At 46.4% G+C, this 17,875-nt stretch overlaps 2 protein-coding genes across 3 annotated transcripts; both read right to left on the bottom strand.

Moving 5' to 3' along the window:
* Window positions 1-4,012: 4,012 nt before the first annotated feature.
* On the bottom strand, window positions 4,013-9,890 carry LOC119365043 (kinesin-like protein KIN-7F). 2 transcript variants are annotated; one of them, XM_037630630.1, is made up of 14 exons: window positions 9,606-9,890; window positions 8,724-9,012; window positions 8,067-8,156; window positions 7,877-7,977; window positions 7,677-7,790; window positions 7,511-7,592; window positions 7,360-7,427; window positions 7,197-7,262; window positions 6,978-7,102; window positions 6,546-6,873; window positions 6,100-6,207; window positions 5,148-6,002; window positions 4,728-5,044; window positions 4,013-4,644 (listed from the first exon to the last, which is right to left on the bottom strand). In XM_037630630.1, exons 2-14 carry the CDS (start codon window positions 8,959-8,961, stop codon window positions 4,320-4,322), a joined length of 2,817 nt encoding a protein of 938 aa, XP_037486527.1. In that variant the 5' UTR covers window positions 8,962-9,012; window positions 9,606-9,890; the 3' UTR covers window positions 4,013-4,319. The 2 variants fall into 2 exon arrangements, with proteins under 2 accessions (XP_037486527.1, XP_037486526.1); XM_037630629.1 differs by lacking the exon at window positions 9,606-9,890 and adding an exon at window positions 9,128-9,302.
* A 2,288-nt stretch (window positions 9,891-12,178) lies between these two features.
* LOC119365044 (BRCT domain-containing protein At4g02110-like) lies at window positions 12,179-17,572 on the bottom strand. Its single transcript, XM_037630631.1, has 10 exons — window positions 17,442-17,572; window positions 17,246-17,335; window positions 17,055-17,159; window positions 16,832-16,936; window positions 16,248-16,332; window positions 15,702-15,768; window positions 15,569-15,616; window positions 13,273-15,315; window positions 12,917-13,133; window positions 12,179-12,811 (listed from the first exon to the last, which is right to left on the bottom strand). Exons 1-10 carry the CDS (start codon window positions 17,502-17,504, stop codon window positions 12,392-12,394), a joined length of 3,243 nt encoding a protein of 1,080 aa, XP_037486528.1. The 5' UTR covers window positions 17,505-17,572; the 3' UTR covers window positions 12,179-12,391.
* Between the last annotated feature and the right edge of the window lie 303 nt (window positions 17,573-17,875).

The following is a 17,875-nucleotide window of genomic DNA, read 5'->3' on the forward strand; positions in this document are numbered from 1 at the left end:
CAAGCGATCTAAAGCGTTAGGCCGCACCGCTGGAGTGCCCCGAGCACGATGGTGTGCTCGGACGGCCTTGGCATCGATGGAAGCGACGACGATGAGCGGCACGGCGGAGCTGAGCTCGGTCGTCCATGGCGGCGATGTTATGCGCAGCAGAACAAGGGGAAGGCAGGGGGAGGACGTGCGGTGCTCACCGTGCGGGCGCAAGGAGGCCCCGTGAGTGAACGGGAGCGCAGAGGGAGGTCGAATCAACGACGACGGGGTCCGGCGACCCGCGGAGGAGGAAGAAGGGGATCCGACGCTTCGGTGCTCCCCATCCCCCGCTGAGGCCACCAGTCGGTGGAGAGGGCGATGTCGGAGGTCACCGACAAGGTCAGCGGGCGCGGGGCCGCCGGTGGCCGCGACAACGATGGAGGACGGCGGCAAGGGCGCTCGGGCCACGGATCTGGAGGAGAGGAGGGCGGAGCGAGCAAGGAAGAGGGAGGGAGAGTGGCAAGTGGGCGAGTGGGAGGCGAGGAGGCCGAGGCGTCGGGGAGGCGCAAGCCTTATCCCCTCGCCCGGGCGTCGCCGGCGAGGCGGGTCCGGCGGGGACGACGCCCCTGTAGCGGCGCGCACCGGGGGAACAGGAAGGGGGCGCGGTGCGGGGAGCTGGGCCGGCTGGTTGAGGTGGGCCGAGGCCCATGGTGGGGGCACGGTGGCCAGCTGGGCCAGTCGGCCCATCTGAGGGGGGGGGGCTTTTCCTTTTTCTTTGCTTTTTTTTAATTTCCAGCAGCAATTTGCCTTTTCCTTTTAGCCATTAGGACTTTGCAAAATTATGTCATTGGGCAAGATAATTTCAAGGAATTATTGTGCACTGCCACAAAAAGGTTGGGAGGCTTTTGGAATAGTTGCCAATTTTATAAATTAAAAAGGCATTTAATTTATTGCTTAGGTCACTCTTTTAAGTAGTTTAGGCCACTCAAACCTTTTATAAAAATGTTGGTTCACCACCAATATTAACAAATGATTATTTGCCACCTGATGAACATTTAGTTTTCATGAAAGAAGAAACAAATATTTGACATGCAATTTGAATTTGACTTTGAAGCAGATTTTGGACAAGTGGCCTTTTAGCATGATGATCATGATGACATGACCTTCATTAGGGAAAAATTACTGTAGTGTGATGCTGGGGATGTTACATAGTTCTGTCAACTCAAGGGAATAAAAGGGGGACAGGAATTATGTTTACACATTGTATCCAGGTGGCCTAGTGGTTACACGGGTGTGCTTTGAATCGAGAAGTCTCGAGTTTGAGACCACGCGGTACCTTTTTTTGACATTTAACAGAACAAGCAAAGAATTAAATGGGCCAGCCCAGCACGGAGGGGGGGTGTGCGCCCTGTAACATTTATGCCTCTAACTGGCGCCATGGGCGCCAAATAGGAACCAGCCTCACTTCATACGAGATGACACGAGCTCTCGCATGAGGTATTCTCCTTCACGCTAGAATACTGGGCCAGCCCATATTCTTCGCTCGCCCGTGATCGCTTCTATACTCTCACTACTTCTTTAGGACATGGCTTACTTGCTTATCACAAGTCGTCTCCTGACAAGGGAAATATTGAGAATGAGATGCTGCTTCGTTCGCTCGCTCGCGACCGGTTAGCTCATTCCCTTCGGGTTTCTTCTGTTTTTTCCTTTCTTGGTCCCTTTTGTTTCTTCTTCAGGTTTTCCTTGTTTCTTCATGAGTATTTTGATTTTCCTTTATTCTTCTTATATTTCAATTTTTTGTTTCTTTCTCGGGTTTTCTTGTTTTCTCTTTTGTTTCTTTTTCTTTTTTGCACGGAGTTTTCTCTGGTTTTTCCTTGTTTTCATATTTTGGTTTTTTCTTGTTTTCTTTCTTTGCTTTTTTTCTTCGGTTTTCTTCATTTCTTTCACTCTTTTCACTGGATTTCTTTCTTTCTTTCTTTCTTTCTTGTTTTTCTTAGTGTATTTTTGGTGTTTACTGGTTTTTTGTCTTTTTCTTCATGATTCTTGGTTTTCTTCATTTTCCTTTGTTCCTTTCTCGGTTATATATGTTTTCATTATTTTGCATAGATTTTCTTTGGTTTTCCAATTATCGTTTTTTTGGTTTTCTTTGTTTTTTATATATGGTTTTTATTCGCTTCTTCGTTTTTCTTTGTTTCTTTGTCGTTTTTCACTCGTTTCTTTTTTGTCCAACACATGCCAACTTTTTTTAGTACATATTCAACATTTTTTGTATATATCAGAAATATATTTTACATACATGTTTAACATATTTTAAATACCTGATTAAAATTTTTTTAAAACTTTGTATATATATTTAAAATCCATTTTCTAATACATTTTTAACATTTTTCAAATAAAATATTAATATTTTTGGAATACATGGTTAATATTTTTCAATACACCATGAATTTTTTTTATTGGCAATAAACATATCTTTACACATGATGTACATTTTTTGCATAGGCAAAACACCTTTTTATATACATGCTTAACATTTTCTAAATGAAAAATGAAAAAATATTTTTTATCTCTACATTTATTTAATGTAGGTTTTACATTTTTTGTACACACCAGGAATATTTTTATACACGTTTAGCCTTTTTAAAATACTTGGCGAACATTTTTCATGCACATTGTATTTGTTTTGTGTATATTTTTCGTATATATGACAGACCTTTTTATATACACATTTAACAGTTTTCAAATGCTTTATTAACATTTTTCAAATACTTGATTCATAGTTTGTTCAAATGATTGATTAACATTTTTTTATACATGATCAACTTTTTTCATATAGATTGTATATGTTTTTTCGTATACATGAGAAACATTTTTGTATACATATTAAACATTTTTTAAATTCTAGATTAACAGTTTTCAAATGTTTATGCAGAGTGTTTTGTTAACTCTCATTGGTGGTAGGAAACTTTTGTCCTATATATATAATATTCGAAAGTATAAAGAAAAGTAAAAAAAGCAAAAAAAAGTGAAAAAAGAAAGAAAAACGAGGCTCTGGCTCCCCGCACGATGGGCCGGCCTGGTCTCGTGCTTCTCAGGCGAGGCTGCCCTACGTTTCGCGTTAAGCGAGACATAGGCGCCCCTCTTAAGGCGCCTCAAGAACTTTTTTTTTTGAACTTGCCTCAAGAACTAGTTGTAATCGTATTCAGAGTTTCAGACTCTCGTCGACTACTCCGAATCCCGCCAAGAACCGATACCGTGCCGAGGTTCCATGGTATATACAGAACCGATCGCAATCACCGCAAGTCCACAACCACTTTGCGAGATTTTCTGATTCGAGACCTAGATCCGTTTCGCCGGAGCCCGCACGACGCCGCCGGGTGTTGCCGATCGGCGTTCCCTTGGTGCGTGCGCGCGCCCGCCAGCGGCCGATCGACGCCATGGGGTTCTTCAACGGCAAGACGAAGCAGACGACGACGCAGAAGCCGGAGCGGCGCGTGAAGGTGCGGGTGGAGCCGCCCGGGTACAGCCACCACGAGTTCGAGCTGCCGGCGTCGCACCTACGCAGCAGGCACTTCGCGTCGCTGATGGCCAAGGCCAAGAAGGAGGACGGCGTCGAGGGGAAGGTGGTCGCCATCCAGTGCGGGCTCGAAGTCTTCCTCCTCGCCATGGTGAAGACGATTTCCCGAGCGCCGTTTGATTCCTCGCCGAGATGCCCTATCCTCGGCTGGTTCTCAGCTCGGTCACGTTGATGTCACCTCCAATCTAGGCAGTAGCCCTCGACAGGAGTAGTTGATGGACTCTAAGAGATGTATTGGTCGGAGAAAAGTGTAAAGATTATACTTCTTGCCAAGAGATGTAACAAAGTGTAAAGATAGATAGCAATCCAGTTGAACGTTTCTTCCACAAGTTGCACATACATAATCTTTGTACTCCCTCTGTTCCTAAATATAAGTCTTTGTAGAGATTTCACCAGATAGACTACATACGAAGCAAAATGATTGAATCTAAACTTAAAATGCATCTATATACATCCGTATGTGGTTCATAGTGAAATCTCTACAAAGACTTATATTTAGAAACGGAGGGAGTATCTCTTTTGGAAACAGACGAACACACCATGTATTATCAACTTACAGAAGTGTTGCATATTTGACCCCAGTTCAGTAGACAGAGCTTCCCAATCTCGAACTTGATGTTGTAAGATTGAGTAGGGTCGATGCATTTTACAATACCATACAGAAAACACAATGAAGGGCCTACAAGCTACAACCGACAATGCTATGCTCCTATATAATTCTATATATCCAACAAGGGAACAACGAAAACCTCCTGCGTTCATTTGCATGTCGTAATCAGTCCAGAGAAGAACGGCCATATCTCCAGCTACTGTGGGATCGTCGGCTGAACTGCTGCGGCGCGAAGCTTAGCCCAAACATCTCCCTCAGCGCCTTTCCTGGCTCTAGGAGGCCGATCAATCGGGCGACAAGGGAAGCGCTCTCCCTGACATGCTCGAGGTTTTTGGTTTCGGTCCAAAGGCGACGTGCCACCTGAAGCCTTCTCCTCTTGGAGGACAGCGAAACTCCCCATTTGGTGTACATGCTCTCTCTTTCCTCGATTGAGAGCCGCTTCTGCATTTGCCTGCAGAGCATCTCCCTCTCACGTTGCAACTTCCTGGCACTACATGTCAGAGTAGTTTTCTTCAAGAGGAATTCGAGTGCCGTAATACAGAGAAGTGAGAAATGCGATGATCAATGACTTACCTTGAAACCAGAGAAGTGTTCAGGCTACCAGCTACGACCTTGCTTTCCATACCACCATTGGCATAGGCGTCTTTAAGGAAAGATAGCCTCCTTATCTCCACTTCCATGTAGATGGAGTCGGCTGGATCTCCTTTAAACAACAAGAAAAAGTAGGTTCTATGAACCAGTGAAGCATAGCATGCATGCCAAAGGTCAATGATCTCTTGCTGTTTTCTCTCGAATTCCAGTGGCCATCGCGAAGGTGATTGCAAGGCATCCATGATTGGATCTAGTCCAACGCTCCTGACGGTTCCTTCTGCTATTTCTCCATTAACATACTGAAAAACATTTTTAAAAAATGGTATTCAAAATTTGCGCATCATATTACCCCAATGTGCTGTGCTGATAGACTAATAATAACAAAGACAAATAGTTCCACACCTGACCACCGAGTTGCTTCTGATACTGAGCCATTTCTTTCAGTTCAGCCACAAATTCACCTATGCCAGTAAATTCCGTGTCACCTGCAACAGAACCGTTTGCCTTGGGTCCACCCCTCGTAGTAGTAATTTCAGAAAGCATTGACCCTGCCCGTGACAAAGTCTCACTCTCTGCATCAAAGTTCAGCGCAGAGCCCCTTCTTTGACCCCCTTCAGGTCTCCCGGGGAAGTCCATGAATCTTCTGCTTGGTGGTGTGCAATCATCCTTCTCCAGGTCTTCAAACAGAGTAGAGCCCATCAGAGACCTGCAGCTCCTGCTTCTCACAATTCCTCTAGAGCTAGATGGGTTTCGTGTTGAAGATCCTAGATCATCGACAAGATTGGCAAAAGGTTTTCTGACAGTCTCTAGATGCTGCTCCAGGGTAACAGTAGATACATCATCACGTCTGGAATCATCGTTTCCATGTGTACTAGCACCCACATTCGAATCTTGCAAGATATTGCTCCCGATAGCTGACGAGTCCAGACCATTTTTTCCTTCTGTTTCATTGGTCTCTATGCACCGTACTTCTTTGCAAACATCATCTGAATCCTCATTTGATATCTGAGAAACGTTATCTCTGCTAGTGGTTGGGGGCATCCCACTGAATGGAGGGCTGCTGACTGAATAACTCAATGGAGTAGCAAACTGTACATTATTTTCAGACTGTTGAGACCCAACTTCCCTTTGTGCTGCGCGGCGTCCTTGGAACCTGAAGTTTTGGACATTGTCAACTACTTCTGATGATGATTCGGTTGTTGATTTCCGATCTTCACATGGCTGGGGCACATCGAAGGTAAAGTTCCTCCCAGAAGCCTTCATGTACGTAAGAGAGAAAGCATAAACTTCAGTGGTTCTGACGCAACCGGAAAGACTAGTTAACTAGTAGTAGATGGTAAGAAAGTGCATATACCAGGGGACGCTTTGAAACATGGTTGTCTCCAACAACCTGGAGCAAATCCTGCAACCTAGATTGAGCCAGATCACGCTGTACCTTCAATTCCTTAATTTCTTTCTCCATCTGCAAGGAACGGTCTATTAAACTTCTACACCATCACAAGAAGGAAGGTGTATTTGGACATTTTAAGATATTTGGCATGGTAAAATATAAATAGAAACAGTGGCTAACTGAGTAATTCAAGGCTGCACCTGGGAGCACATGTTCCCAAGTGGTATTTTTTTTCAAATGTCAAACTATTTTGAGTTTTTTTACACATGTACATGTTCGTCCTTTTTATATGCATTATAATTTTCATGGGAAAACAGTAAGCTCTGCGACTTGTGGTTAAAACTATGCATCTGTTTCTTATTAATGAACAAAAAGAAAAAATCCACACAAATGTCAGAAGTAGCATTTACCTTCCGGATGTGGTTATCTTTTTCCTTCACCAACGCTTCAAGACTGGAATAGGAAGCTGGACATCGCAGCTCACTCTCCAACCTGGCAAGTTCTCTTTGTAAATGCTTAACTAGGGCTTTATCAGACATGACTACATTAACCTGCGCATTTGTAACTACTTCCTTTGCACAACTTGCAAATAGTAGGGTATTTCTTGATTGCTCCATGTAGCTTCGGGCTGGGCTCATTGTGCAAATGATTGCAGTCCTTGCATTACCTCCCAGAGAAGGTTGTAATATGCGTGTGAGCTTTGAATCCCGATATGGTATGTGTCCATTTCTTACCTTGCTGCATACATGAAAACAAGTTAATGATATTACAAGACTTTTTAAGCAAGAGAAACTTTCCACTGAAACTCAATACTACAGAAAATATTGAATGAGGGATGTAACCTTAGTTTACGAATGACAGTTCCTAGGGTAAGTAAACTTCTATTAATATGACAACCTTCCTTCAGCCTAGCACCAGCTGACAGTGCCTGAGATGCACGTTCACTTCCTGCCAAATCAACAAAATTCTGCACATGACAACAAAAGATGCTGTCACTTTTTCATATGTAAAAAGAGAAATATGACCAAAAAGTAAGAGTAATCTCTGTTCTTAGTTCTTACCACACTAGCCGCAAGTGTAGTTGACTTGTCCTTACCCAAGAATTCACGAGCAGAACTTTCGATAGTCTGAAACAATCGATAAACAAGTCAGGAATAGTGACCTTATGTAACACAAAATATACTGAAGCCTTCCTTTTTACATGCAACAAAGTAGTGGACAAACCAATTTAAGGATTTGATGCGATCGGGAGCTGTTTTCGTTTAAGTATGTCTCTCCAGTTCTCCTTTGAGCTGGTACAAGCACATATCAAACGAATAAGATGAGGGTAATCGCCACTTATAAATTGGTAAACCAAATACAAACAACATCCCACCTTCACACACAGAAATAAGTTCCTTCAGGTGGTTCCAGTCCCTTAGTATCACCTCTTTAAGGTTCTCTACATAAGTCCCCTTCTGTAGAATACACAGTATCAAGCCATTAGTGATGCAGGGGAACAACAGGATTTAGAGAACAAAAACAAGTAGGAGTGTTCTGACCTCTGCGTCATCCCAAAGTCTAAGAGAAGTGTTTTCTGAACTAAGAAGATCCCTTACAACTTCGTTATATATTTCTATCGCTGAGAATTTCAACACAAATGCTCTCTCCCCGTGCTGCAGAAGATGTTGAGCGTATTTCAGACCAATGGTTACAGATTCGGACCAAAACTGTGACCAGATGAAAGAAGGTGTTTAATTACCTGGCCAATGTAATCATAAATATCTGATACTGTACATTCCGTTATTCCAGTCATGGTGTATGTCTTTCCACTACTTGTTTGACCATATGCAAAGATACTAGCTGTTGCAGACAAAAGCAAATTATTCAGTGAGTCCGTCGCTTTGATCTAAACAAATAGGAGAAAAATAGGCAGAATGTCTACACTTAACAGTTAATGCCGCTAACTACAGAGAGGGCAACCTCCTTGGCCCCTTGCTCGTACACTTCTTTGGTATCGCAGTCAGAACGGAATACCCTGTCTGTAATTGGATAGAGTTTTGGTTAAAGTCTCAAAGGAGATACACATAATATCACATCTGAAAGTGAGCAAAGTTTGTGCAGAGCCCTATTGTGGAAGAAACGAGCTAATGTCCCAGTGATTATATGATGAAACTCATCACAAACTAAAATTAATTGGTTTGATTTGTACAAAATCTGAACATTTCAGTTCCATGTGGGTTTTCTTAATGATAAGTAGCTCCCATACCTAAAGAATCATTCTCCAAGTTGCTCGTGTCAGAACATGTGCAGTAATGAGGTTAATCGAGGTGTTTCGGTTGCCAGTAACAAAAATATATCCATACTATACAGTAAAAATTTACCTATGAACTGTAATTGGTACTCCAGACATGTAGTATTTGACATCCTAATCAGTTTAAATTAATATGCAAATGTAGAGTTTCTAAAACGCTAGTGGCATACAGTATAATAATAATTATGGGGCCTATGATAACAGAAACAGCAGAAGTAATGAACTAAAGACAAAGAAGAACATGCACAGCACAGCTTTGATGTCAGCAAAAAGATGAGGGGCACGATGCACCAACCAAAGGAGTACGCAGTCGGAGCCGTTGGCCGGTCCGGGAAGGCGCTCCGGGCAATGACGGTGGTGTCGCTGATGCACTCCCACTCGGACGGATCCCCGCGCGCAATCTCCTTGTCGCTCAGCGGCCTCAGCCTCACCGAAACCAGTATCTTCTCCAGCTTCCCGGCGGCGCCATTGACCACCTCGCCTCCGTCCACATTATCCCATTGCGCCATCTCGTCGCCCCCAATTGCCCCCATCTCACTACTCACCAGGGCTCTGTGCTCCCCCTCTCCCCTGCCCTACACCATCTGCAACCATGACACCATTAATTACAACACAGGCCAAGAGAAAACAAAAGAACTGGAGCACATGAATGCAAAACAGGCTCAAACAATGGAGGCAAAGGGGAACCCATCAAGGAACCTGTCCTGCTCCTGCTCCTACGAATTGTGGCGGGGAGCAGCCGGGCAGGAGCATTGAGTGGTTGGTCCAGTAGGTGGAGGAGAATGCAAGCATTCCTCCCCGGCCGCGGGTGATTCGGACGGGTGGTGGTGGTTAGGGCGTCACCTAGCACAGTGAAACCGCACTAATCAGGCCAAATCTGGCACCGACTGGCAGCTACTCGCGCCGATGTTGACCCGTCCTGCTTCCCTAGGACGCTCCTGGAGACATATTCTATCGCCCCACCGACGGAGAAACCCACGCCGCGCCGGGATCACATGGCAATTTGGCTCAACTACCCAGGGGCCAGGGCCTAGTTAAGCTAGAATGCGAGATCGCGCCGCTGACGGAAGGAAATTAACTAGCAGCGACCTGCCGGCCTGTACTGTGTCTGTACGTAAATATGTAATGCTCAGGCGACAGGGACAGGGAAGGGGGTAAATAATGGCGGGGGGTTTACCGAGCCTACAGGAAGACGCTCGCCGCGGAAGGGGCGTCCGCCGGCACGGAGCAGGGTCCGGCCTCGGCGGCCGCCATGGCTGGCGGAGTGGCAGTGGCTGCGCTGGGGAGTTCGCCTGTGTTGCGAGGCAGAATCGGAGGCCACGAGAGGAGCGAGGTGGTTTCGCGACTCGCGAGAGCAGCGGCAGTGAACTGGACTGGCGGCCACCGCGGAACGGAACGGAACGGCAGCACGGCACCACCTCCACTCCACCTTCACCAATCCACGATCTGGCTGGCCGTTTCGGGGGGTTATCGTGGACGACGGTTGCTTTCCTTTTTGCCCCCTCCCTCCCTCCTTTTCTCTTTGTTTTTCACACACGGGAATGGACCCAACCCGCTAGAGGGGTTGGAGACCGCGGATTCCCTCCTTTGTCCCCACACCCTTTTGCCTGTCTTTTTCTTTTTAATTTTTACTTTCTCTGTGCCTCCATTTTTACACGAAGGCCCTCCCCATCTTTGGCTCTTTTTTTTGGAGAACCCATCTTTGGCTCTTTGCGCAGCCTTACAGCCTTGAAAAGCACTGCTACCGGATTAGATTAGATAATTTAACCTTGTTTTATAATGGCATAGGATGCACGATTGTTACAAGACTCGGGAGAAAAGGGTGAAGATTCATCTCGATGTGACGGGGCAGGGAGCTACTACAATGCCTTGGTGCCAACGCAAGCAAACGTCGATCCTATTGATTGTCGGGGCTTTTCCCAAAGCTTACTTAACTTCTACTCGATCGGTCCATAGGGCAGTGAGTGAGTGAGTGCCGCTTGTTTAGCCATGCAATGCAATCACTTGTGTCTGCCTCACTCATTCAGATGACCTCTTTGTCTTGCCGGCCTAGCTGCTATGCACTCACGGTAATGCGGCACCGGCGAACCACGGTAGCGAAAACTGTACAGATCCACTGCTGTGAATCATTTTGCCCCTGGTTGTTTCAGAGAGGATCGGCCTGCGTGTCTTTTCCCTTCTGGTAGCAAAATGAGTGATACGTTGAGTGGTCGCGTCCACCTTCTGGCGTGTCAGTCACTGCGCCGTGTAAAGTTGCACTCACCGCTGGCCAAATGCCTTTACCGATGAGGAGGATGATGGTCCTGTCCCCAGAGGACGAGACCCGGTCGTCGTGCTGTACTGGTAGCGCTAGGTAACAGTTGGCACCACTGGCATTCTGACAACTTGAAGTTTCGGAAGAAGAAAAACTGATAATGCCATTCTCTAACTACGTATCTGCTCTGCGTACAGAAAACCGCTTCCCTAGGCGGCCAGTGTGACAGTGGGTGTTGGAGGAGATTAACCAATGGATGTGTGCGTTCTTCTGGGCGGGCAAAGATAAGGTGCACGGAGGGCAGTGCCTGGTGGCTTGGAGCACGATATGCAGACCTACTTACTTGGGCGGTCTGGGGGTGAGGGATCTAAAGCTTCACGGACTTGCTCTTAGGGTGAGATGGGAGTGGCTGAAGAGGACGGATCCTACGAGGCCATGGCAGGGGCTTGCCATGTTGGAGGATAAAGACGCGAGAGAGGCCTTTGACAGCATGGTTAAGATTGAGGTTGGAGATGGTACTAAGGTGCTGTTCTGGAGAGATAGATGGATTCATGGTTTTGCTGTGGTGGATATTGCACCTTTGCTTCACATGATGGTGGATACCCGTACCAGGAACCAACGTACGGTGAGGGATGTCCTCGAGCAGGGAAGGTGGCTGCAGGATATGAATGAAGAGCTTACCTTCACAGGCCACATGCAACTACTTCACCTTAACCTAGCTATCAGCACTGTGCCTCGGGATCCGGAGAGGTCCGATTGCTTCTCTTGGCCGGCGGACCCGTCAGGGCAGTATACCGCTAGATCCACATATCATCGTTTGTGCCAAGGGAACCAGCGGGTTGGCTTTGCCTCTTGCATCTGGAAGAGTTGGGCGCTGCTTAAGTGCAAAATATTTGTATGGTTGGCGATACAGCATCGCATTTGGACCTCGGACAGGAGGGCTAAGCACGAGTTGCAAGAGCGCTCTTCTAGCTGCTTCATCTGTTTGCAGGTGGAGGACAATGCGGAGCACATTTTAATCCAATGCGTCTTCGCTCGGGAAGTGTGGCACGAATGCCTACAAGAGCTCAACTTGAACGCGGTTCGGCCGACGACGGAGGATACTTTGCTAGATTGGTGGCTGCAGGCTAGGATGGGTTTCAGGAAAGAGCACAAGCGTGGGTTTGACACTTCGGTGATTGCGGTCACCTGGGCTTTGTGGAAGCAGCGCAATGCTCGGGTCTTCAATAGAACGGCACAACAAAAAGCACCTCCTCAGGTGGTTAATGCGGTCCTGCGGGAGATTAAAGAGTGGAGGGAGGCGGGTCTAGGAGTTGGTGGGTTGTCTAGATTTGTTAGAGAGTAGGCTTGGTTCTTGAGTGGGGTGTTCTCGGGTGTGGCCAGAGGTATGTTGTTCGCATCCTTCTCTTGGCATCTCTTGTAATCATTATTGCTCTTTTTCTATAAAGTTAAGGTGCGCTATTGGCGTACTCTTAAAAAAAAAACAGTGCGACCACTGAGTAGCAATGCTGTGTGACATTAAATATAAATCCCAAAACATTCCTAACACGAAACGGTCAAATGGCTCTCACAAAACCTCATCGTCATTCGGCTTCACTCTGACAGCACCCAAGGTGTCTACCATTTGACGCTACATCAGTCGCATAATTATCCCGTCAAAATAAGAAACATCAGTCGCATAATTACGCGCTCCCAAGCACCGTGACCAGTCAGGAGGTCGAGGCGATCTCCGCCACGTCTCCGGCGGCCACGCACGAGATCGGGCCTTCTGACTCGTGCACCACCACCATCGCGCCGGAGCCGCGGCTCTGCTCGGCGTCGCCTCCCTCCTGCTCCTGGGCCGACGACAGCAGCTTCCGCAGGGACTCGTCGGCCAGGTCCTCCATGCCGAAGAGGACGTGCCTGTGCTGCTCCAGGTGGCCGGGCTTGCACACGTAGTCCACCAGATAGCTCGGGCTCACGCACGGGATGCCGTGGCTCTTGAACTCCTGCACCCACGCGTTGCTGCTCGGCGTGCCCGCGGCCACCACCGCGAAGCTGATCGCGCCCAGCTTCAGGAACCGCGTGTAGGGCGGGGCGGTGGCCAGGACCGTGCCGTCACCTGCTCGCACCGCGCGCCTCAGGGTGTCCTGCATGTTTGTTAAGACAGGGGGAGCACACCGGCTTACAGATCAAAAGTGGTTACACAGACACGCGGAGAAAAAGTAGTAGTATCAAATGTTCTCATTACATACCCGTGATGGGGAAATGCACTCTCCATATATGATGATCCGCATCCCGTGGAAGGCGCCATGGCCGGTGCGCTGCTTCAGGTGCCGCCATTTCCTCGGAGCGTCCAGGCTGATTGTCTGGTTGTCGTTAAGGCCATCACCGTGCCACTCAAATGATTCTGCATCCACTAGCTTGCCAGCCTCATCGCAAGCAAACAAGTACTCAGGCTTCAGTATCCACCTGTTTTTATTTTCCGAAAACCAGCAAACATTCATTCAGGTTGGCGTTCCACGTGTGGTGTGGAAACAACAAGTCTAACTAATTCTGGATGGTAAATATTACTACAGTCTACTACTACTGGAGTGCGTGAAAGATTTACCTCCCCGCTGCAGCAGCTGCAAAGAATTTTTCAGTTCTGCGGAGCTCAGGGGCGATAAAATGTGTCGCTTGGAAAAACCAATGGTGTGAATGACTGCAAACTCTTCCCTTCAGGCGCAGAAGTATCGACCTGCACTGCTTCCTCAAGAGGCGATGCCCACTTAAAATGAACCATGTAGGTTCTGGTTCCCACACGGCCGAGGATCCATCATGATTTCCCCCTGTCATGCTGCAGTCATCGATCACATATTCGTTGTTCTCTACTGCTATTTTGACACATTCAGAAGTCGCACGCTTTTTTCCACGTTTTGATTTAGGAGCAAGACGAGTATTGGCTGCTATGTTTTCCTTGTTATGGTCAGTTTTCTGTCTCTTTCTGCTTCTAGGTTTAGAGCTTTGCAAATCTTCTGGCCTATCTTCCCAGGCTTCATCAGCATTATGGAGGCCCTTGTACACTGTCACCATGCCAGCATTTGTGGAACTCTCTGCAGGCAACTTTGATGCTTCAGATAAGACACTAACTGTTCTGCAAGCCTCACTGCCAGATCTCCCTTTCTGGAAAGAAGATGCTCCCCTCCTCTTGGCAACTACCTTGCGCCGGGGCTTCAGGACACTAAGAGGAATGGGGCTACATGTTTCAGGGTTGTCTGCACTTGCACTGCTTGAAACCTTTGAAGTGGAACTTTCTGCGTTTACCGCCTCATGAAAACTCAAGTCGAAAGATACTCTTTTGGTTTTACCAGCGGTTGGGCATGCGCCGGTTGTAGGGTTTTCCTCCATATTCATATTAGCAGGCTTCGTCTTGCAAACCACTATCGCATCATTCATCTCACTGTTGGAACTGAGTGGGCTCTTAGCAACTGCGTTCCTTGCTCTGCTCAAGATTTCTTCAGGCACAAATGTTGTGCTTTCAGCAGCACTCACGCTACAGGTCTTTTCAAGATCTGCTTCGGCACTGCCACTGGAAAGAACTTTACCATGCTTGGACTTGGAAGCAGCAAAGTCACAGCTACTATCTACAGATACAAAAGCCGTTTCATCCTCAGGAGTCCGCGACCTCTTGGCAGCAGGATTTCTCACACTAGAAGTTGATACTTTCTGAGGAAATACTCCATATTCACCAGGGACTGCAGTAATTGGGACCTCCTTAGGGCCTGCTTGGAAGGTTGCACGAGAAACCAATTTGTCATGTTCTGAGTCTGCAGCTACAACTTCAACTCTATCAGCTTGTGATGCATGTGCATAGGCATCAGGATCTGAAATTGTCACAACATTTGTGTTTGGAGTGCTTAGTCTGTCAGCTCTGACATCAAGTGGCCTTTTACTTACATCTTCGACTTCCCTAACCTGCTGTGAAGTCTCCAAGCGTCTTCCTGCAGGAACCACTGCATCTGCATTGCCAGTGAAGACAGTAGGACTGTGGATGGGTGCATGGGCATCAGGATCAGCAGAGATTGTCACAGAATTTGTGCTAGGAGTGCTCAGTATGTCAGCCATGACGTCAAGTGACCTTTCAGTTGCATCTTCCACTTCCTTAATCTGTTGCGAAGTTGATGCTTCCTGGGGAAATAATCCAAATTCACCAGGGACTGCAGTAACTGGGATCTCCTTAGGGCCTGCTTCAAAGGTTTTATGAGAAACCAACTTGTCATGTTCTGAGTCTGCAGCTACAACTTCAACTTTATCAACTTGTGGTGCATGTGCACGGGCATCAGTATCAGCAGAAATTGTCACAACATTTGTGTTTGGAGTGCTCAGTGTGTCAGCCATGACATCAACTGACCATTCACTTGCATCTTTCACCTCCCTAATCTGTTGCAAAGCACCCATGTGTGTTCCTGTAGGAACCTCTGCATTGCCAGATAAGACAGAAGGACCATGAATGGGCATGTGACCATAAAGACCAGGAGGAGTTCTCGTTGCAATCTCCGTAGCAAGGATGCTTCTGGCAACGCCTCTGCTATCAGACGAGCCTTTATCAGCACTTTGTGATTCATCTTCGGAATCTTTAGCTTCTGCCTCCATTATCTCCAATTCCCAACCACTGAATATATGAATACACAAAATCAGATTTGATGCATTACATATTACATATTTACATAAACTGTAATGAGCAATGAACCAACCAGATCTGATGCATTACATATTACGTATTTACATAAACTGTAATGAGCAATCAACCAGGCATCATGAACATGATACTGGGGTTGACTCGCTTGAGAAAAGGGTAATGAGGTTGAACTATACACCCAAAAGCTAAAAGGTAATATCAAATGCAAGGTGGTAGATAATTGTACCTTCTGGCAGTATAATTATCAACCGGAAGAATGTCCCATGCCTTTAAGCTGCAGCAAAAACATATACAACATTTCAGCAAATAAAATAACGAGAAGATGCAATAGCATTTAGGTACAGTGATTAAATACATACCAATCTTCCAACCACTGGTGATTAATAATATTAATCTTCACCATTTTAGCAAGCTCATACTTCTCACCTGGCACAGTTTGAAAAAAGTAGTGAATGACATTGATGGTATGAAATAGTAGTGGAACAAACTGAATGCAGGAGCACAAGGAAAAAACAGGATCCTAATTTTCAATAGACTGGTCAGAGGCATGATATGATATGCATTATTGAAATCATATCTTAGACAGGCACAAGGCTAACCCAAACTAAAGACAAAGGGAAATCAAAATCCTGAACTGTCTGTGCATTTAACTATTCAATATCTCAGAAACATCACTATGTTGATCCCTCTATACAGAAATGGAGATAGCTGCTAATATTCTGACTTACAAGCAATTCAAATTTCTGTAACAGAAAACAACAAGATCAAATAAAAAGGTTATCAGAATGGAATATATGCTAATACAACGTTAACAAAAAGATGAACACTAACAATACCACAAGTTCAGTCAGTGCAATGCAAACTATTAAGTACTTGTATGCAAAACTGTTAAGGAAAGAACATGCCTTCGAATTGGTAGCAGATGAGATGGGTGACCCTTTTCGCTGTCAAAGGCTTGGAGAACCGCGCTCCCATCATATTAACCATTTTCTACATTTGACAATGAAATGAGCAGTGAAGAGATTTGTGATGAGAAGTTGAGGACAAAATAAAATGAAGTCTTCAGATTGATTATGAGATGAAGATGAACTATATTTGTACAGCAAAGGATTCAAAATGTATTAAACAACTGCTGCATGTGGATCAACTTGCATATCTACTGACTGAGTCTATGCCACTAGCAGAAACATTAACTTGAAACATGCTTTGTGTTAGTATGATTTAGCAGTACAACTAATCACACAGCAAAAGAAGTGGATAAGTGGTGAAATCATAGCCACAAGCTCTCCAAGCAAGGGGAAAAAACTTCAGCACACCTAAAAGTAATACCGGTCCACTGTCAACCAAAAACAGTCACAGCAAATGACCCAATCAGAACAAGCCTCGTTCGTATTCACTGTATAGTGCATCTTATGGCTGCATCTAGCAACAGTCAGTCTTGGACCTCTACACTAGGAAGCCTCATAACTGAACTGATAGTGAGCATTACCATTATGGCTTCACGCCCGTTCTGTCTTTGGTAGCCCGTCAAGCAAATGCAGAGAGATTCAGCACCCGGTATGCCTTCCAAATCTCTCACTGGCCTGTACAGTACCTGTGAGATCGAAAAACTCGCCAAGCTAATCAGCAGAGGAGTCCTTGTACAGGGTGGGAAAAGCATGACTCGCTAAGCTTGCTGAAAATAAGACGGAAACTGGTAAACGAGAACCGACATGATCGGCGTCAGCCATGGCTCCGAGATCCAAGCAGTCGTCCACCCACAGCCCAGTCACGACCTTCGTCCCGTGCTCCCGCGCCGCCACGCACACCGGGTCATCCTGCATTTTGGATCGGGTTTGGTTTTAAACACAAAACAGTGAAGCACGGAGGAAGGGATTCGAATTCCAAGTCCAGCACAACTCACGTAGACGAGTCCGCTGACGATTAGGTGGGTGCATCCCTCCTGCGCGCCCCCCGCGTCGGCGCCGCCGTGCCGTACCATCTCCGACCGGTACTGCCGAGCCAGCATCCAAGCGCGCGTGACGAGAAGGAGACGGGGCCAAGCCAAATCGATCGAACCGAGACGGAATCGAAACGAATAGGGGAGGAGATGGCGGAACCTGCGCGTCGGAGACGGGATCGAAGCCGAGGAGGACGAAGCGGACGCCGGCGAAGAGGGGCATGGCGGCGAGGGGTTTGGTCGGACCGGAGGGAGAGCCTTCGGGGAGCGGTGATTGGGTTTTGGGGTAGGGGGAGGAAGGAATGGGGGTAGTTCGACTCCACCGCTAAAATTGCTTGCCTTTGCACTGGAGTGCCCCACTTGGCACTGACGAACGACATTTGAAATTTGAAATTTGAAAACATATGGTGCCCTCGAGAATCGGGATCACAGGCTCAAGGCATTTTTATCTTTATTTTTTTTAAATAGGGTGAAAGTGTAGTGTCTTTCTTTTTTTTTTTAAATGAAAGGGGTTTTCCCCCTGCCCCAACTTTTATTGAAGCCAAGACAACGCATCCATACAATTTAGAAGTTTTCGGTGCAAGCTAAAAGCAG

Source organism: Triticum dicoccoides, chromosome 2B, assembly GCF_002162155.2.
Source record: "Triticum dicoccoides isolate Atlit2015 ecotype Zavitan chromosome 2B, WEW_v2.0, whole genome shotgun sequence".
Classification (NCBI taxonomy): Eukaryota; Viridiplantae; Streptophyta; class Magnoliopsida; order Poales; family Poaceae; genus Triticum; species Triticum dicoccoides.

Coding starts and splice junctions, on each gene's coding strand:
- LOC119365043 (XM_037630630.1), bottom strand. CDS start 8,961: ATGGGGGCAATTGGGGGCGACGAGATGGCGCAATGGGATAATGTGGAC. Junction 7,593..7,676: donor GACTTTGGGATGACGCAGAG/GTCAGAACACTC, acceptor TGTATTCTACAG/AAGGGGACTTATGTAGAGAA. Junction 6,003..6,099: donor ATGTTTCAAAGCGTCCCCTG/GTATATGCACTT, acceptor ACGTACATGAAG/GCTTCTGGGAGGAACTTTAC.
- LOC119365044 (XM_037630631.1), bottom strand. CDS start 17,504: ATGCCCCTCTTCGCCGGCGTCCGCTTCGTCCTCCTCGGCTTCGATCCC. Junction 17,336..17,441: donor ATCCCGTCTCCGACGCGCAG/GTTCCGCCATCT, acceptor CTGGCTCGGCAG/TACCGGTCGGAGATGGTACG. Junction 13,134..13,272: donor GCAGCTGCTGCAGCGGGGAG/GTAAATCTTTCA, acceptor AAATAAAAACAG/GTGGATACTGAAGCCTGAGT.